Source organism: Staurois parvus, unplaced genomic scaffold (assembly GCF_062004578.1).
Source record: "Staurois parvus isolate SC_StPar_1 unplaced genomic scaffold, SC_StPar_1.0 ptg000827l, whole genome shotgun sequence".
NCBI classification, from domain to species: domain Eukaryota; kingdom Metazoa; phylum Chordata; class Amphibia; order Anura; family Ranidae; genus Staurois; species Staurois parvus.
The window spans coordinates 3,090,261-3,108,706 of NW_028318623.1; the positions used below are offsets into that span (position 1 = coordinate 3,090,261).

General features: G+C 44.0%; 1 protein-coding gene across 1 annotated transcript in view; it reads left to right on the forward strand.

Annotated features, from left to right (window-relative positions):
• SHANK1 (SH3 and multiple ankyrin repeat domains 1) overlaps positions 1–18,446 on the forward strand; it is a 724,545-nt gene that overhangs the window by 353,362 nt on the left and 352,737 nt on the right. The window contains exons 3-4 of the mRNA XM_089655187.1: positions 11,832–12,035; positions 16,732–16,803. Coding sequence (XP_089511313.1) covers positions 11,832–12,035; positions 16,732–16,803 — 276 coding nt within the window. The remainder of the gene's footprint in view (positions 1–11,831; positions 12,036–16,731; positions 16,804–18,446) is intronic.

Sequence of the window (18,446 nt, forward strand, 5' to 3'; positions counted from 1 at the left end):
GTTCCTATGCAGAGCTGCACTAGAATTTGCACTCTCCGATTTTGTTAAATAGCCCACACTGTGTTGCCACCAGGGGCGGACTGACCATTTGGAAACTCGGGCACTGCCCGAGGGCCTGGGGTCAGTAGGGGGTCCCATGAGATGCCCCTGGTACCTTTTTATAAGCTTTTTTGAGTTTGGGCAAGAACACAGGGGCCCCATGATCCCCTATTGACCGGGGGCCCCATGAGTTGTCAGTCCGTCCCTGGTTGCCACATCCCATTTATGGGCCCTTGAAGCATGGGGCATATTAAATACTGTTACAAAAAACCCAAATATCAATGATGTATATCACAACTCTCAGCATCAACTCCTTAAATCCCAATACAGTGAAGCAGATCAGCAAGTTACGTAGTCATTCACTGGACAGGGGTAGCAATCCCGCATGTGGTTCACCAGTTTTGCCGCTCACCATCAGCTGCTTCAAGAGGGAAACATGGATTCTAACGTGGAGAAAATAGTACACATGCACTAAGATGGGACAGTGAGAAAATCCATAGTAATGCTAGACTGCGGATAAGTAGTCATTATTGGATTGGAGAGTAGAGATTGGATTGATGTAAGTGTTTGAGCAAATGTTTATTAGACGTGGAGCTCCTCTGGACATGCTTTATAGGATTTCATGTTTTGTTAGGTATTGCAGACTTTAAAAGTAAATAATGGTCAAAGTGCTGGAGATGGGCTTTGAAGAAGTGTTGTCAAAGATATTTCCATATGTGGCGCTACCCCCTTGAGAGCCGGTAGTTTTGGGTCCCCCTATTTTTCTGCATAGCTAGGCAACACGGCCATTCTTAACCTCGCAAACCACTAAGCAACTTATTCACTCCCTTGTTATCTCTCGCCTTGACTCTTGTAACTCCCTCCTCATTGGCCGACCTCATCGCAGACTATCCCCTCTTCAGTCTATCATGAATGCTGCTGCCAGACTCATCCACCTTACTAACCGTTCTGTATCTGCTACCCCTCTCTGCCAATCCCTCCACTGGCCTCCACTCAGTGTCCTTCACCCCTCTCTGCCAATCCCTCCACTGGCCTCCACTCAGTGTCCTCCACCCCTCTCTGCCAATCCCTCCACTGGCCTCCACTCAGTGTCCTCCACCCCTCTCTGCCAATCCCTCCACTGGCCTCCACTCAGTGTCCTCCACCCCTCTCTGCCAATCCCTCCACTGCCCTCCGCTCAGTGTCCTCCACCCCTCTCTGCCAATCCCTCCACTGGCCTCCACTCAGTGTCCTCCACCCCTCTCTGCCAATCCCTCCACTGGCCTCCACTCAGTGTCCTCCACCACTCTCTGCCAATCCCTCCACTGGCTTCCCATTGCCCAACGGATAAAATTCAAAACATTAACAATAACATATAAAGCCATTTATAACTCTGCCCCAAATTACATCACCGATCTTGTCTCCAAATATCACCCAAACCATACTATCCGCTCATCGCATGACCTCCTGCTCTCTAGCTCCCTTGTCTCCTCCTCCCATGCTCGTCTCCAGGACTTCTCCAGAGCTTCCCCCATCCTTTGGAACTCTCTACCCCAATTTATCAGACTATCACCTACTCTGCTCACTTTTAGGCGATCTCTGAAAACCTATGCTCCACGCCGCTCACATAAATCAGATGGATTAGATAATCTGAATTTTTTATGGAAATTTTCCATAAAAAACATATGTATATTAACTCACATGTAAAGGTGCCCAAGAGACCGGCACTAGTTTGCATAGCCTGTAAATCCAAAGATATGGCTGGCGTGCGTTCCAAGCCTTGCATTCGCCAGGCCGGATGTGACATCACTCAGATTATCTAATCCATCTGATTTATGTGAGCGGCGTGGAGCATTGCCTTTCATGGGAAGGAGAGCCTGGTGTATGGAACCTTGTCACTATTGCCATATATAAGAATCATATGAATGTCACATTGGGACAATATATAAGATGTGGTAACAACTAGGATGGATATCCCAGGAAAGCCCATTACTGATACCCCAGGAGAGTTAACCAGGACATATATCCCAGGAAAGTCCATTACTAATACCCCAGGAGAGTTAACCAGGACATATATCCCAGGAAAGTCCATTACTAATACCCCAGGAGAGTTAAACAGGATGGATATCTCTGGAGAGTCCATTACTAAAACCCCAGGAAAGTTAACCAGGACGGATAACGCAGGAGAGTCCATTACTAATACCCTGGGAGAGTTAACCGGGACGAATATCCTAGGAAAGGCCATTACTATTACCCCAGGAGAGTTAACTGGGATGGATATCTCCGGAGAGTCCATTACTAATACCCCAGGAAAGTTAACCAGGACAGATATCACAGGAGAGTCCATTACTAATACCCCTAGAGAGCTAACCGGGACAGATATCCTAGGAAAGCCCATTACTAATACCCCAGGAGAGTTAACCGGGATGGATATCTCCAGAGAGTCCATTACTAATACCCCAGGAAAGTTAACCAGGACGGATAACGCAGGAGAGTCCATTACTAATACCCCGGGAGAGTTAACCAGGACGGATATCACAGGAAAACCCATTACTAATACCCCAGGAGAGTTAACCGGGACAGATATCCCAGGAGAGTCCATTACTAATACCCCAGGAGAGTTAAACAGGACAGATATCCCAGGAGAGTCCATTACTAATACCCCAGGAGAGTTAACCGGGACAGATATTCCAGAAGAGTCCATTACTGATAGTTTTTTCATTATAACAAATGCGCTGCATGACCACCTTTTTGGGGGTCAACACCTCTGGTGAATGTGAAATTCACATATTCCGTTTGCATGTGAAAGTGAAAGTGTCATACCTCTGTGGTTCACAGCAATGGATTGTTATGGGACTGTCACTATTTAATACATGATTATTCCATCTAATATTTACAAAAGCATTGGATGCATGTTATAGACTGAAAATCATAGGATTATGTATCATTATAGAACAAAAAGTGCAGTGCTAAAACAATAGAAATAAAAATATAAATATAAATGAATGCACGTAAAAATGCCTGAGGCTCAAATGATACAACTGTAAAATTATAAAATGATAAAATTGTGGGAACACTAGATATAATGTCCAGATGTGATAAATGTAATAAAATAAAAGTTCTAATGTGCGTTTGTGGAGATATAATCAGGATGGTGACTCTAATACTCCCAGTTAGGCATAAAATTCGGTGTCGTGCAGGAAATAGTAAAATTGCACACTCGCCAGATGTGCAATTTATAAGCGCAATAATCAAAAACAGAGGTCCCCTCCAGGGGTGGACTGACCATTTGGAAACTCGGGCACTGCCCGAGGGCCCGGGGTCAGTAGGGGGCCCCATGAGATGCCCCTGGTACCTTTTTCATAGGCTTTTTTGAGTTTGGGCAAGGACACAGGGGCCCCATAATTCCCTATTGCCCGGGGGCCCCATGATTTGTCAGTCCGCCCCTGGTCCCCTCTGTCCTGGGAAGGATACAGCTCGGAATAGGTAGGCTTTTCCCTGGGAATCGGCAGTAAGATGACGCCTCTAGAGGTCTTCTCAAATGGTGGGCTGCGGTGGGGGTCAGCAAATGGATCACTCTCCTCTGGGCCTTGGGATGGTCACCTTAGGTCCTGGGGGATTAGATGCTGGGTACAGAGCAAAGAATGATGCCCATAGTGTAGTATATCAAATTAATGAATCATTTTATTAATATGTAAAAATTATGAACACACATTAAAATCCAAAAGCCTTCGCCAATAGGTAGAGTGTGGTATGCAAAAGTATGCAGCACAAAGCCGCTCTGATCATTAACCAGCTGGGTAGTAAGGGTGCCGCCAGACCTCCGTGATCCGGCGGCGTGACTTCACAGGCGTGTGTGGCTCCTCCTTAACGTGTTTTGTACACCTAGTACATTGTCAAAAGGGGTGTTGCCATACTCAAATTCAGGTACCCGCTCCCCCTCCCTCCCCAAAGGTCCACAGTCTCTGGTCATCCCCTGTACTTCATCCGCAGTCTCTGGTCATCTCCTGTACTGTGTCTGCAGTCTCTGGTCATCTCCTGTACTGTCGGCAGTCTCTGGTCATCTCCTGTACTGTCGGCAGTCTCTGGTCATCTCCTGTACTGTCGGCAGTCTCTGGTCATCTCCTGTCCTATGTCCGCAGTCTCTGGTCATCTCCTGTCCTATGTCCGCAGTCTCTGGTCATCTCCTGTACTGTCTGCAGTCTCTGGCCATCTGTACTCTGTCTGCAGTCTCTGGTCATCCCCTGTACTGTTGGCAGTCTCTGGTCATCTCCTGTACTGTCCGCAGTCTCTGGCAATCTCCTGTACTATGTCCGCAGTCTCTGGCCATCTCCTGTTCTATGTCCGCAGTCTCTGGTCATCCCCTGTACTGTGTCTGCAGTCTCTGGTCTTCTCCTGTACTGTGTCCGCAGTCTCTGGCCATCTCCTGTTCTATGTCCGCAGTCTCTGGTCATCTCCTGTACTATGTCCGCAGTCTCTGGTCATCCCCTGTACTATGTCCGCAGTCTCTGCTCATCCCCTGTACCGTGTCCGCAGTCTCTGGTCATCCCCTGTACTGTGTCCGCAGTCTCTGGTCATCTCTTGTTCTATGTCCGCAGTCTCTGGTCATCCCCTGTACTGTGTCCGCAGTCTCTGGTCATCTCCTGTACTGTGTCCGCAGTCTCTGGCCATCTCCTGTTCTATGTCCGCAGTCTCTGGTCATCTCTTGTACTGTGTCTGCAGTCTCTGGTCATCTCCTGTACTGTGTCCGCAGTCCATTGGTGCAGAATATTTTTTTTTTCTTGTTTTTCTCTTCAAAAACCTAGGCACGTCTTATGGTCAGGTGCGTCTTATGCAAAAAATATGGTATATCCAAAATACTGTATATTGCAATAGATGAATGCCTGGAAAGATATTAAAAAGCGCAAATAAAGCATGGTATATCCTGTTTCTCTAATACAGTACTCTTTTTTTTTTTCTATGTCTTTACGCAAATATGATGAAAGTAAACATATTTTTTTTTCTTCTTAGTCAACCTCTTGTTCTTATTGTCTTTGACTGTAAGCATCAGAGGAATAAATCAGTCATGTTCCGCATAAACCAATAGCTGCCTATTAGCTCCCTCTCTGCAATGCTTGGAAACCAATACCCTAATTTAGTCCCGCTGTGTAAATATATTGTACAACACACAGCGTCTTGCTTTTCTTATATTGATTCGCTTCTGGTGTTACTAATTGCACTGCTAAAAGTATCTTCATTTTGTGCTGTTTAAGTCACCCTTGTATGTGTTTGCGTGAATTGGATCCCAAAAGAGGAAATAGAGTTTATTAGCGGGAATCGACAGCTTTAAAATAATGGCCGGAGTTGTCTCTTAGTGGAATTATCCCTTATTAATTAAACAACATTTTTTTGCTTTGATAAAGGGAATCTATCATTCGTTTTTGGAGGAAGAAACCACAAATTTCAAGCAAAACTTTGCTCAAAAATAAAAAGTTGACAGGCAGGCTTTTTAAAGAAAACATATATATATATATTTCTGTCTATCTATCTATCTATTATATCTATCTATCTATCTATCTATCTATCTATCTATCTATCTATCTATCTATCTATCTATCTATCTATTATATCTATCTATCTATCTATCTATCTATCTATCTATCTATCTATCTATCTATCTATCTATCTATCTATTATATCTATCTATCTATCTATCTATCTATCTATCTATCTATCTATCTATCTATCTCATATCTATCTATCTATCTATCTATCTATCTATCTATCTATCTATCTATCTCTCTCTCTCTCTCTCATCTATTATATCTATCTATCTATCTATCTATCTATCTATCTATCTCATATCTATCTATCTATCTATCTATCTATCTATCTATCTATCTATCTATCTCATATCTATCTATCTATCTATCTATCTATCTATCTATCTATCTATCTCATATCTATCTATCTATCTATCTATCTATCTATCTATCTATCTCATATCTATCTATCTATCTATCTATCTATCTATCTATCTATCTATCTCATATCTATCTCATATCTATCTATCTATCTATCTATTTATTCTCTCTCTCTCTCTCTCTCATCTATTATATCTATCTATCTATCTATCTATCTATCTATCTATCTCATATCTATCTATCTATCTATCTATCTATCTATCTATCTATCTATCTATCTATCTCATATCTATCTATCTATCTATCTATCTATCTATCTATCTATCTATCTATCTATCTATCTATCTATCTATCTATCTATCTATTTATTCTCTCTCTCTCTCTATCTATCTATCGCCGCGCTACCAATGATAAATATGATGATGATAAAGGGAATCTATCATTCATTTTTGGAGGAAGAAACCACAAATTTCAAGCAAAACTTTGCTCAAAAATAAAAAGTTAAAGAACATATATATATATATTTCTATCTATCTATCCTATCTATCTATCCTATCTATCTATTCTATCGCCGCGCTACCAATGATAAATTGTGCACACTTGCCCTCCAGAGGATCCCCCCCCCCTCCTGACCAGGCCATTCCCCCCCCCCTCCGTTCAAGCGAACAGCTGTGGGTGTGTATGTTAAGTTAACAGCACCCTGAAATTTATTTGCAAAACGAGGTGCGATGTGCAGAATCGGATGGCATAGACGAGCACACCCCTTATGACTAATAGCACAAAACGCGTCAATGAGGAGCTGTACACTGTGACGTCACGCTGCCGGGGCCTCAGGCAGGCCCGGCGGCCATCTTAGATTGCATATGGTCAGTGTTTTTGCTTGTACCTTTTACCTTGATTTTTTCGGATGGATTAAATAAATACTATTGAAGAAATTACTACACTATGGACATCCTTCTTTCTGGCTCTTTATGAGCTAACAAGCCCACAGAGCCCATCATCAAGTACGTCTGAGGTGCTGCAGATAACCCAGTGGAAGGGTATCTCTCTCTGACCAGACCAGGCTGTGTGCATCCTTAAGGGGACCTACAGTTGACCACATTACTTATAAATGCATATTAATATTACGCATCTGGTGAGTGCGTAATCTTACCACATTCCAGGCACATCACCGAATATTCATTCTAGCACGTAAAGCACTTATTTGAGATCATTTTCATCTGGATCTCCACATTTTCACTTTTATGGACATTGAATTGTCTTTTATATGATATTGACAATTAGTTATTGTCATTTGTTCACTATTGTCACTTTATGATTATTAGCATTTTATGCTGCTATTATAGTAATGGTTCATGATTAAGCACTTTATTGCATTAGCACTCATTTTACACCTTTGTCACTTTTATGGACATTTTGAATTTTTGTATGGATATTGACAAATATTTATTATCATACCTTTATCACTATTAACATAATAGCTATTCAGTTTCAATAATTATTTATTTATATATGATTCATCATTGGCTGCGTTTATGTTTTGATGCTCATCAGTGTCTCAGCGCTGCTCCTATATTTATCTTATCGGATAGCATAGATGTGAATACCCTTGTGATCCGATTCTAGTGCGGACCCAAAAAAGGGTCCTGCACCTTTTTGGTGCGGATGCGGTGCGATATGAGCCATACAAAATATATGGCTCCAATCGCACCGCATACAAATTGCATGTGATTTGCACCGGAATGCGGTTCCTGTGCGAATCACATGCGATATACCGCACCGCATATATGTGAACCCGGGCTGAAGGTAAAAAAAACGTAAGGCTTTAGAACCGCTTCAATTATAAAATGTAATAAATATCAAGAATCTCTCTCGCTTCCTCCTGTAAGGATTCATATACAATATAAGTGGTTGTAAGCCAAGAACATTTTTTACAGTAATGCATTCCCTGTATTAAGGTAAAGGATGTGCATTGCCCTTTCACCCCCCCTTATACTTACCAGGGGCGGACTGACCATTTGGAAACTCGGGCACTGCCCGAGGGCCCGGGGTCAGTAGGGGGCCCCATGAGATGCCCCTGGTACCTTTTTCATAGGCTTTTTTGAGTTTGGGCAAAGACACAGGGGCCCCATGATCCCCTATTGCCCGGGGGGTCAGTAGGGGGACCCATGAGATGCCCCTGGTACCTCTCTCATAGGCTTTTTTGAGTTTGGGGAAGGACACAGGGGCCCCATAAACCATTATTGCCCGGGGGCCCCATGAGTTGTCAGCCCGCCCCTGATACTTACCCAAACCCAATCTTGGTCCAGCGCAGTGCCTGTCTGTAGCAGCTCTCTTCTCCCCTCCTTCACAGGCTGAGGCAGCAGAAGCCATTGGCTCCCTCTGCTGTCAGTCAAATCCTGTGATGAGGGATTGTGGGGCAAGGCCAATCCATGCTGTGTGTGTCTATAGATGCAGGCAGCACGATTCAGGTGCAAGCCCGCAGGATGCTGCTTCCTATGGTGTCAGACCAAGAAGAAGAGAGGCCAGGAGCACCAGTGGGGGACCCCAGAAAAGGAGGTTCAACACTATGCAATATCATTGCACAAAGCAGGTAAGTATAACATATTTATCATTTTAAAAAATAAAAACTTTTCACTTTACAAAGGGTGTAAAGTAGACCTTCACGCAATTTTACTTTGCTATGCCTCCTCCCACACATTTTGTTTTGTTTTTTGTTTTTTTTACATTTTATTTTTATTTTTTGAGCATGTGCAGAGGTGCTGCAGGGCTTTGGGTGGATGCGTGGGTTTCCCAAGTGAAGTTCCTCTGTGATAAATAAAATAAAGTTTTATATAAAAGAAATTACATTTTGCTACTCTATAGAAATTAAAGGTTAAAATTTGCAAGGTTATGGTATGACTGTAATTCTCCATTAAAGTGGTTGTAATCCCTTCCATACACCCAGTGATGTGAATGGCTTCAGATGATACACAGAGATGAAACAAATCCTCCCAGATAAGTTGTACCTGTTTATCTACACTGTCTGTCCTCTACATCCATTAAAAGTGCAGAATTTACACAGGATCTCTCAGCTCCAAAAAGCAGGGGATGGGGAGCTGAAGTTACATCAGTGAGGAGAGCTCTGAGAGCTGATTGGAGGGAAGGGACACCCCCCCCCCCGCCCTCTACACAGCACACAGGAACAGAGCTGAGGCCGTCAATCTGCTGGAGGTCCCTCCCCTGTCACCATTTTTTTCTTGCTGTCAGAAAAACTCATCAAGTGATTCATGCTGATATCAGAGGAAAGAGGCAGCAGACAGAAATGACACTCAGTGCTCTGGACTGAGACAAGTACACACTATAGAGGGATATGCTTTGTTCATTTTTTATCTCTGAGCTTTACAACCACTTTAAGGGCTCATTCACACGTGGCTGTTTTACCAACGCTTGCCAAACGCCCCTATAGCATTTCGCAAGCGTTGGTCCGGCGTTTGTGGAGCATTTAACGCTCGGCAAATGCTCCGCAAACGCCGCATGCGCGGTTTAGCGGAGGTTGCTAGGCGTTTGCCGAGCGTTAATAGTGCCCCACAAATGCCTATAATGCAGTTTGAGTGGTGTTACCACTCCGCAAACGCCCCGCAACCGCGTCGCAACCGCACCGCAAACGCCGGCCGGGCGTTTGCGGAGCGGCACCATGAACGAGAATAGGAGGCTTCACCGCCTCCTGACTCGACCAGAGGCGTCCGTTTTGTTGCGACGCGACAAAACTCTCCCGTTAGAACAGCACCATGTGTTGTAATGTGCAGAATTGGCAGAGGCGTTTGGGAAGCGGTAAAAACGCTTCCCGAACGCCTCTCTGCCGCCTGCACACAACGCTAGTGTGAACGTAGCCTAACTGTAGATCAATGACAGCACTGCAATGGAAGCTTCCACTGTGCTGCTACGTAACAAGTCGTCCTCTTGTTCTCTCCCACAGTGGGAAAGGATCACAGTAAATAGTTACATTTGCTGCTTAAGCCACAGACACACTATTGTAACCCATGCAGATCCTGTGTTAATAATTGATCAGCGGACCAGCTTTAAATTAGATGTTACCTGTGCTTGATTAAACAAGATTAAGGTAAGCTGTGGTTTTGCTCAGGAAAACATTCCTGGCTGATCTCCCAGCGTAACGCATCAATATGCTTCCATTAGCCAAACCTTTGGGACTTTCGTCAAACTCCTAGTTGAGCAGCTTTGGTGTTCTTAGCATTGCCATGGAAACTGTTGCCAGAGAATACAAGCTGTCATTACCTTGGAAACTGGGATGGGGAGATCGTAACGCAGGTGCCTTTGCTGTTTCTGAAAAAACCTGCCATTAATTTAAAACAAAAAAAATGACTTGTTCATACAAGAAATTTTAAAACTTTAAAACTTTAAGAGGAAGCTATAGTTTTCTATTCTTTGGTAATGTGCTTAGCCCAAAGTGGAACCATGGCAATTTATTTATTTTTTCTTAGTTTTAATTAAAGTGGGGAAGAGTTTACGCATATATTTATATATATATATACACATATATCTTATATTGCCTAACGTATTGGGCCAGCCCTCCAAATCATTGGATTCAGGTGTTCCAATCACCTCCATGGACACAGGTGTATACAATCAAGCACCTAGGCATGCAGACTGCTTCTACAAACATTGGTGAAAGAATGGGTCGCTCTCAGGAGCTCAGTGACTCCAAGCGTGGTCCCGTGATAGGTGGTCACCTGTGCAATAAGTCCATCCGTGACATTTCCTGGCTACTAAATATTCCACGCTCAACTGTTAGTGGGATTATAACAAAGTGGAAGCAACTGGGAACAACAGCAACTCAGCCACCAAGTGGTAGGCCACGTCACATGACAGAGCGAGGTCAGCGCATGCTAAAGCGTACAGTGCGTATAAGTTGCCAACTGTCTGCAGAGTCAATAGCTAAAGACCTCCAAACTTGGTGTGGCCTTAAGATTAACACAACAACAGTGCGTAGAGAGCTTCATGGAATGGGTTTCCATGGCTGAGCAGCTGCATCCAAGCCTTACATCACCAAGTGAAATGCAGGGGTGTAAAGCAGGCCATCACTGGAGAGCAGTGGAGACGTTCTCTGGAGTGACCAATCATGCTTCTCTGTCTGGAAATCCAATGGACGTGTCTGGGTTTGGCGGCTTCCAGAAGAACGGTACTTGTCTGACTGGATTGTGCCAAGTATAAAGTTTGGTGGAGGGGGGATTATGGTGTGGGGTTTTTTTTTTCAGGGGTTGGGCTTGGCTCCTTAGTTCCAGTGAAGGGAACTCTTAAGGTGTCAGCATACCAAGACATTTTGAACAATTTCATTCTCCCAACTTTGTGGGAAGAGTTTGGGGATGGCCCCTTCCTGTTCCAACATGACTGCACACCAGTGCACAAAGCAAGGTCCATTAAGACATAGATGAGTGAGTTTGGGGTGGAGGAACTTGACTGGCCTGCACAGAGTCCTGACCTCAGCCTGATAAAACACCTTTGGGATGAATTAGAGTGGAGACTATGAGCCAAGCCTTCTCATTCGATGTCAGTGCCTGACCTCACAAATTCACTTCTGGAAGAATGGTCACACATTCCCATAGACACACATTACCATAGGCACACTCTTAAACCTTGTGGACGGCCTTCACAGAAGAGTTTAAGCTATTATAGCTGCAAAGGGCGGGTCAACTCAAGATTGAACCCTACGGACTAAGACTGGGATGCCGGTAAAGTTCATGTGTGTGGATATGCAGGCGTCCCAATACTTTTGGCAATATAGTGTAGTATTGGATTACAAATTCAGTTTGCATTGGTTTAACACTGTAGATCATATAAAAAAAAACTTCTGATGGCTGACTTCATTTGTTTGCTGGGATCTTTACTGTTGTTTTTTTTTTTTTTTTTCAGAAATGCCTCCGATTTAATCCAGATGCCACTATCTGGGTAGCAAAGCAGCAGATACTGTGCACACTAAATGAGAGCCTCAAGGATGTCCTCAACTACGGTCTCTTCCAACCAGCGACCAATGGAAGAGATGCCAAGTTCCTGGATGAGGAGCGGCTGCTTCGGGAATACCCACAGTCCTTTGAGAAAGGGGTTCCGTATTTGGAGGCAAGTATTGCAATATGATTGTATACACGCTAGAATAATAAAATTGGTAAAGCTGTTATTAAAGTGGAAGTTTAGTCAGAAAATTAAGTTGTGCTTGATCACTTGAGACTGGCCCCTTTTTGCAGGTATAGCTATGTAAAACATTAAAAATAAGTGCCTATACTGTTTAACATCCAGTAATAAATTGTCACATCCTGCTCTGAACATGCTCTGCTGCTGTCTATTTATGGCACTGTGTCCAAAATCAGAGCCACTAGAGGCTGATCTGCTTTTAGCCTAAAGATGTACTGCTTCTCAGGAGCTCTGGGCTTCAGCAAAATGGCAGCCTTCAGCAATAGAAAAAAGGAACGATACTGGAGGCAATTTACAGCACTCATTAATTTTGGTAGCATAATTATTAATGTGGAATGTATTTTCCTTGCTATATAACATTATTTTTTATTAAGTTTTTATGCGTAAAGTGCTGTTTTAAGGCAAGTCTTTTTTTTTTAGAAATATGGAGGCTACCATTGTAAATACAAGTAGCCTACATGTCATTCTGACCCTTTGGGTGACCCCTTTTGTTGTAATACTGTATAGTGCTATCTATGTAGGAGTCACTCATATTAACTGGTCCTTCCACCAGTCAGTCAAGCAACAGTCCATTCACTTCTGGCTCCAAAACAGCAGTCGAGGGGTTGTCTTTATATAGCTTATTTCTTGCAAAGCTTAGGATGGGAGAGGGGTGAGAGTGGTATGGGATACTCAAGGCACACTGAATAGTAACTGGAGGACACTCTTGACTAGGCAAGGCTTTTCTGAACAGTCTTATTAACAAGGCTCAAAAGGAATGGCCAGAACTGAGAATTTGAAAGAGCTGTCCCAGAAAGAGCTACTGCTGGCACTTATCCTTCAAAATAGCACACAGTCACTTGAATCCTGATCTCAGGTCTACTATCACAATGTGTCTCCAGGGCAGCTGAACTCTCCAATTTCTTCCAAACATCTCTATGTCTCAGGATGACTGCTCAGTTCCTAGCTTTTACCACTGTTTAGTGAGGGAGAGATACACACCCTCCAGCTTCCACCCAGCTGTCACGTACCTTGGTTGGAGGCCAAGCTGACGAGAGGGCTTTCTTTGCAGCTCTGGTCCGAGCACCCCTGAAGGTGTGACAGAGGTACAAGGCTCAAAGAAGCATGGGTGACGATAACATGGTAGCAGGTGACTGTCAAGAACAAAGACACCATCAAGGTGAGCTGGGTCATGAGGCTGAAGCGTCATCAGATAGCAGGCTCAGGTCAATATTAGGAAAGCAGGTGGAGAGAAGACCAGTAACAGGCTGAGGTCAGCACCAAACAGGCATGTAGACAGAGAGTAGTCAGAGGCAAGCTGAGGTCAGTATCCAAAATCCACAGAGCAAGGTTAGGAACTAGCTGGGTCAACAATGGGAGGTCAGCGATTTGAATATTTAGTAGGGCTTAGCCAATCCCTGGGAGGTGTGCCCAGATAGTAGCTGGGTCACTGTTTAATAGTCTGGAACCATGAGCGTTTGCATCTTTTCCCCCCTGTGGATATGGATTTACATGGTCAAAGGAAGGAGGACTGCTTGTTCCTGGACTCCTTTCTTGGACTGGAATTTAGACCACTCTGCTGGAGGTTGCATCTCTGGACTGATCATTGTCAGGATCTATGAGTAAAGCCAAACTCCTGTGTGGCAGTGTATTGTGGTCCCCAGCTGCAAGAATCTAGACTCCTTCAGTCTACTTCTTCTACATGTGCCTAGCAATTCTCCTGGTCCTCTGCCTGGAGTGAATGACTGTATTGCTGCTGACTAGAGGTAGGGAAGAGTCTTCTGCAGCAATGGGAGATCAGTTAGCATAAGCAGGAACACCGGTCACGGGGAAGCAGTGATCAGCACACACCAGGGTTCCCTTTAAAGTGGCAGATTGGTGCCTATGCACGTGGACGTGTGAACCCATGCACGCTGGCACACATAGATGCACCTATGTGTCAGTGCATGCTGGATATTATCCCAAGCTCATCTGTGTGCTGGTCCATGTGTAAGAGCATACACCACCACAATGGATTTGAAATGAAACAAACAAGATGTGCTTTAACTGCAGACTGTCAGCTTTAATTTGAGGGTATTTACATCCAAATCAGGTGAACGGTGTAGGAATTACAACAGTTTGCATATGTGCCTCCCACTTGTTAAGGGACCAAAAGTAATGGGACAATTGGCTTCTCAGCTGTTCCATGGCCAGGTGTGTGGTATTCCCTCATTATCCCAATTACTATGAGCAGATAAAAGGTCCAGAGTTCATTTCAAGTGTGCTATTTGCATTTGGATTCTGTTGCTGTCAACTCTCAAGATGAGATCGAAAGAGCTGTCACTATCAGTGAAGCAAGCCATCATTAGGCTGAAAAAACAAAACAAACCCATCAGAGAGATAGAAAAAACATTAGGCGTGGCCAAAACAACTGTTTGGAACATTCTTAAAAAGAAAGAACGCACCGGTGAGCTCAGCAACACCAAAAGACCCGGAAGACCACGGAAAACAACTGTGGTGGATGACCGAAGAATTCTTTCCCTGGCGAAGAAAACACCCTTCACAACAATTGGCCAGATCAAGAACACTCTCCAGGAGGTAGATGTATGTGTGTCAAAGTCAACAATCAAGAGAAGACCTCACCAGAGTGAATACAGAGGGTTCACCACAATATGTAAACCATTGGTGAGCCTCAAAAACAGGAAGGCCAGATTAGAGTTTGCCAAACGACATCTAAAAAAGCCTTCACAGTTCTGGAACAACATCCTATGGACAGATGAGACCAAGATCAACTTGTACCAGAGTGATGGGAAGAGAAGAGTATGGAGAAGGAAAGGAACTGCTCATGATCCTAAGCATACCACCTCATCAGTGAAGCATGGTGGTGGTAGTGTCATGGCGTGGGCATGTATGGCTGCCAATGGAACTGGTTCTCATGTATTTATTGATGATGTGACTGCTGACAAAAGCAGCAGGATGAATTCTGAAGTGTTTCGGGCAATATTATCTGCTCATATTCAGCCAAATGCTTCACAACTCATTGGACGCTTCACAGTGCAGATGGACAATGACCCAAAGCAGACTGCAAAAGCAACCAAAGAGTTTTTTAAGGGAAAGAAGTGGAATGTTATGCAATGGCCAATTCAATCACCTGACCTGAATCTGACTGAGCATGCATTTCACTTGCTGAAGACAACACTGAAGGGAAAATGCCCAAAGAACAAGCAGGAACTGAAGACAGTTGCAGTAGAGCCTGGCAGAGCATCACCAGGGATGAAACTCAGCGTCTGGTGATGTCTATGCGTTCCAGACTTCAGGCTGTAATTGTCTGCAAAGGATTTGCAACCAAGTATTAAAAAGTGAAAGTTTGATTTATGATTATTATTCTGTCCCATTACTTTTGGTCCCTTAACAAGTGGGAGGCACATATGCAAACTGTTGTAATTCCTACACTGTTCACCTGATTTGGATGTAAATACCCTCAAATTAAAGCGGACAGTCTGCAGTTAAAGCACATCTTGTTTGTTTCATTTCAAATCCATTGTGGTGGTGTATAGAGCCAAAAATGTTAGAATTGTGTCCATGTCCCAATATTTATGGACCTGACTGTATATTCTATGGGCCTCTAGAAGGTAAAGGGGGGCAATAAAACCTGCAGTCTGTGAGCAGGGGTGTATTTACCACAAGCACACAAGGCATTTGCCTAGGGTGGCATTTTTCAGGGGGACAGCAGCATTTTCCAGGGGGAAGAGCCCCCCCAAAAGAAGGGATGGAAGAAGGGACACACGCAGCACAGGGACCAGGTAGGATCTGAGAGAGACTGCGGGCTGCTTGGTGTATGCAGAGCCTAACTCTTGTTCCAGGGGATGTCTGGGGCTGTGAAGGTGAGTGTCTTATCTCTTCCCGGGGTGGGGGGTTCCCAGTGTATGGGGGGCGGTGGTAGTGGAAGGCTCTCTAGGGTGGGGGTAGGGGGCTGGGGTGTTGTTGGTCAATGTCAGGCACTCTTCATGGGGGAGGGAAGTGCTGGTCAGTGTCAGGGTCTCTCCATAAGGGGGGCAATTTTTGTGTTGCCTAGGACAGCACGAAACCTAAATACACCACTGCCTGTGAGATTCAGAACAGCCAAAAGAAATCAACAGTTGCTCCAATGCTTACTGAAAAGCCAAAAAGAACTAAATGTGCCTATCATCCTAGCGACCTACCTAGGAGGGTGTTATATCTGTAAGTCACTGACCCAGAACAATTATGCATATAAGGTCATTCTGACTTCTCTTTTCGCTTTTTAAAAACATTTTATTTTAGCAACACATAGCAAGACTTAGAGAATGTGCCAAGTACATTAACATGTAAGAACCAGTCACAAATCTCAACGCACCAAACTGAAGAACGATGACATTCGATTGGTCAGTGTGGGTTTCTGTAGTTTGCATATGATCATTACACATCGCATTATCGTTTCTTTACATAAACGTTTTGTATTCTTATTCCCAGACTGTTGCTTTCCACAGACCGGTCACCATAGTTACAAAAGTTAGAGAATATTGTTTAATGGTGATTTTTATGCTTTTTTAAAACAATTTTATGTTGGTTCACGATTTGTCCTTGCAATAGGAGTCCATGAAACCTTACATTTAGCTGATTTCTATGTTTTGCCGTATATTTACAGTTCCGATACAAGACGAGGGTTTACAAACAGACTAACCTTGATGAAAAGCAACTGGCCAAGCTCCACACCAAGGTGAGCTTAATGTGCAAAATAAACTCGTCAAAAACCTTAGAAGTTAAAAATAGGCATACAATGACGAACTATAAGAAGTGTTTTACCGTGAAGACTGGAAGTTGAAGTTACCAGTAGATCTAGACATATAGGCAAATGACGTTTTTTTAAAACAGACCTTCATACCAATAAAGCACTTTGAACCATTGCAACCCTCCCTTTCTGCAATCTAGAAAGGCCAACTTTTCTTTCTTCCTTACCCAATTTTATTTATTCTCCATCCTGCCCGCCGCCTCCATTCTCGCCTAAGCAAAAATTATGTGTATCCTACTTCTGAAGCTTCCTGGCATACCACCTGGGATAACCTCGTCACATATATCAAGAGTCATCAGTTGAGGCATCCAATAGTGCTGGAGCAGGGGGGACTTCAGACAATTTTTGGGGGGTGCTGTGCTTGTGCTAGTGCTGGTATTATGAGGGGGATGCTGATATGGGTATGGCCAAAAGGTGGACATGGTCAAAATCTGGGCATGGGCAAAAGTAAGTGTTTCTACACAATCTATGGCTTGTAGTCTGCTATCTTTTCCCCTTTGTATAGACTAAATAGGATATGGAGGTATACTAAAGATACTGTGGATGTAAAATAAGCCCCATTGGGGCCAGCAATGAAACCCCCCAGTAAATATTTGGGACAGCAAGTGAAAAAGCCAGCATGACAACTCCCAGCAATTAAAACTCCAAACGTGTCAGGGCCAGCAATGATAATCTCCAGCAATAACCTCCAACAAAGTATCAGGGCAAGAAATAACCTCCAGCAAGGTGTCAGGGCAAGCAATAACCTCCAGCAAGGTGTCAGGGCAAGCAATAACCTCCAGCAAGGTGTCAGGGCAAGCAATAGCCTCCAGCAAGGTGTCAGGGCAAGCAATAGCCTCCAGCAAGGTGTCAGGGCAAGCAATAACCTCCAGCAAGGTGTCAGGGCAAGCAATAACCTCCAGCAAGGTGTCAGGGCAAGCAATAACCTCCAGCAAGGTGTCAGGGCAAACAACCTCCAGCAAGGTGTCAGGGCAAGCAATAACCTCCAGCAAGGTGTCAGGGCAAGCAATAACCTCCAGCAAGGTGTCAGGGCAAACAATAAGCTCCAGCAAGGTGTCAGGGCAAGCAATAACCTCCAGTAAGGTGTCAGGGCAAGCAATAACCTCCAGCAAGGTGTCAGGGCAAGCAATAACCTCCAGCAAGGTGTCAGGGCAAGCAATAACCTCCAGCAAGGTGTCAGGGCAAACAATAACCTCCAGCAAAGTGTCAGGGCAAACAATAACCGCCAGCAAGGTCTCAGGGCAAACAATAACCTCCAGCCAGCACAATAACCTCCAGGCATTGCTAACAACAATCATTTGTGTCAATGGGGTAGTTTAAATATAGTAACCTAATGGCCTCAGAGAAACCAAAGAGCCATCTAAAGCCTCAATCACACACTAAATAGTGCACAGGCCAGCAAGAAGTGAAGCAATAACGTATAGAGCATAGCAGTCATCAGGGTTGCCAACTGACAGTAAGTTACGAACAGTTTGTACAAATCAGTGATTTTTACAACTGTCTGTAAATATCAGGGGCTGATAATTTTTCATGCTGTCGTGACTTTTGTAAATTATGTGTTATGAGTATGA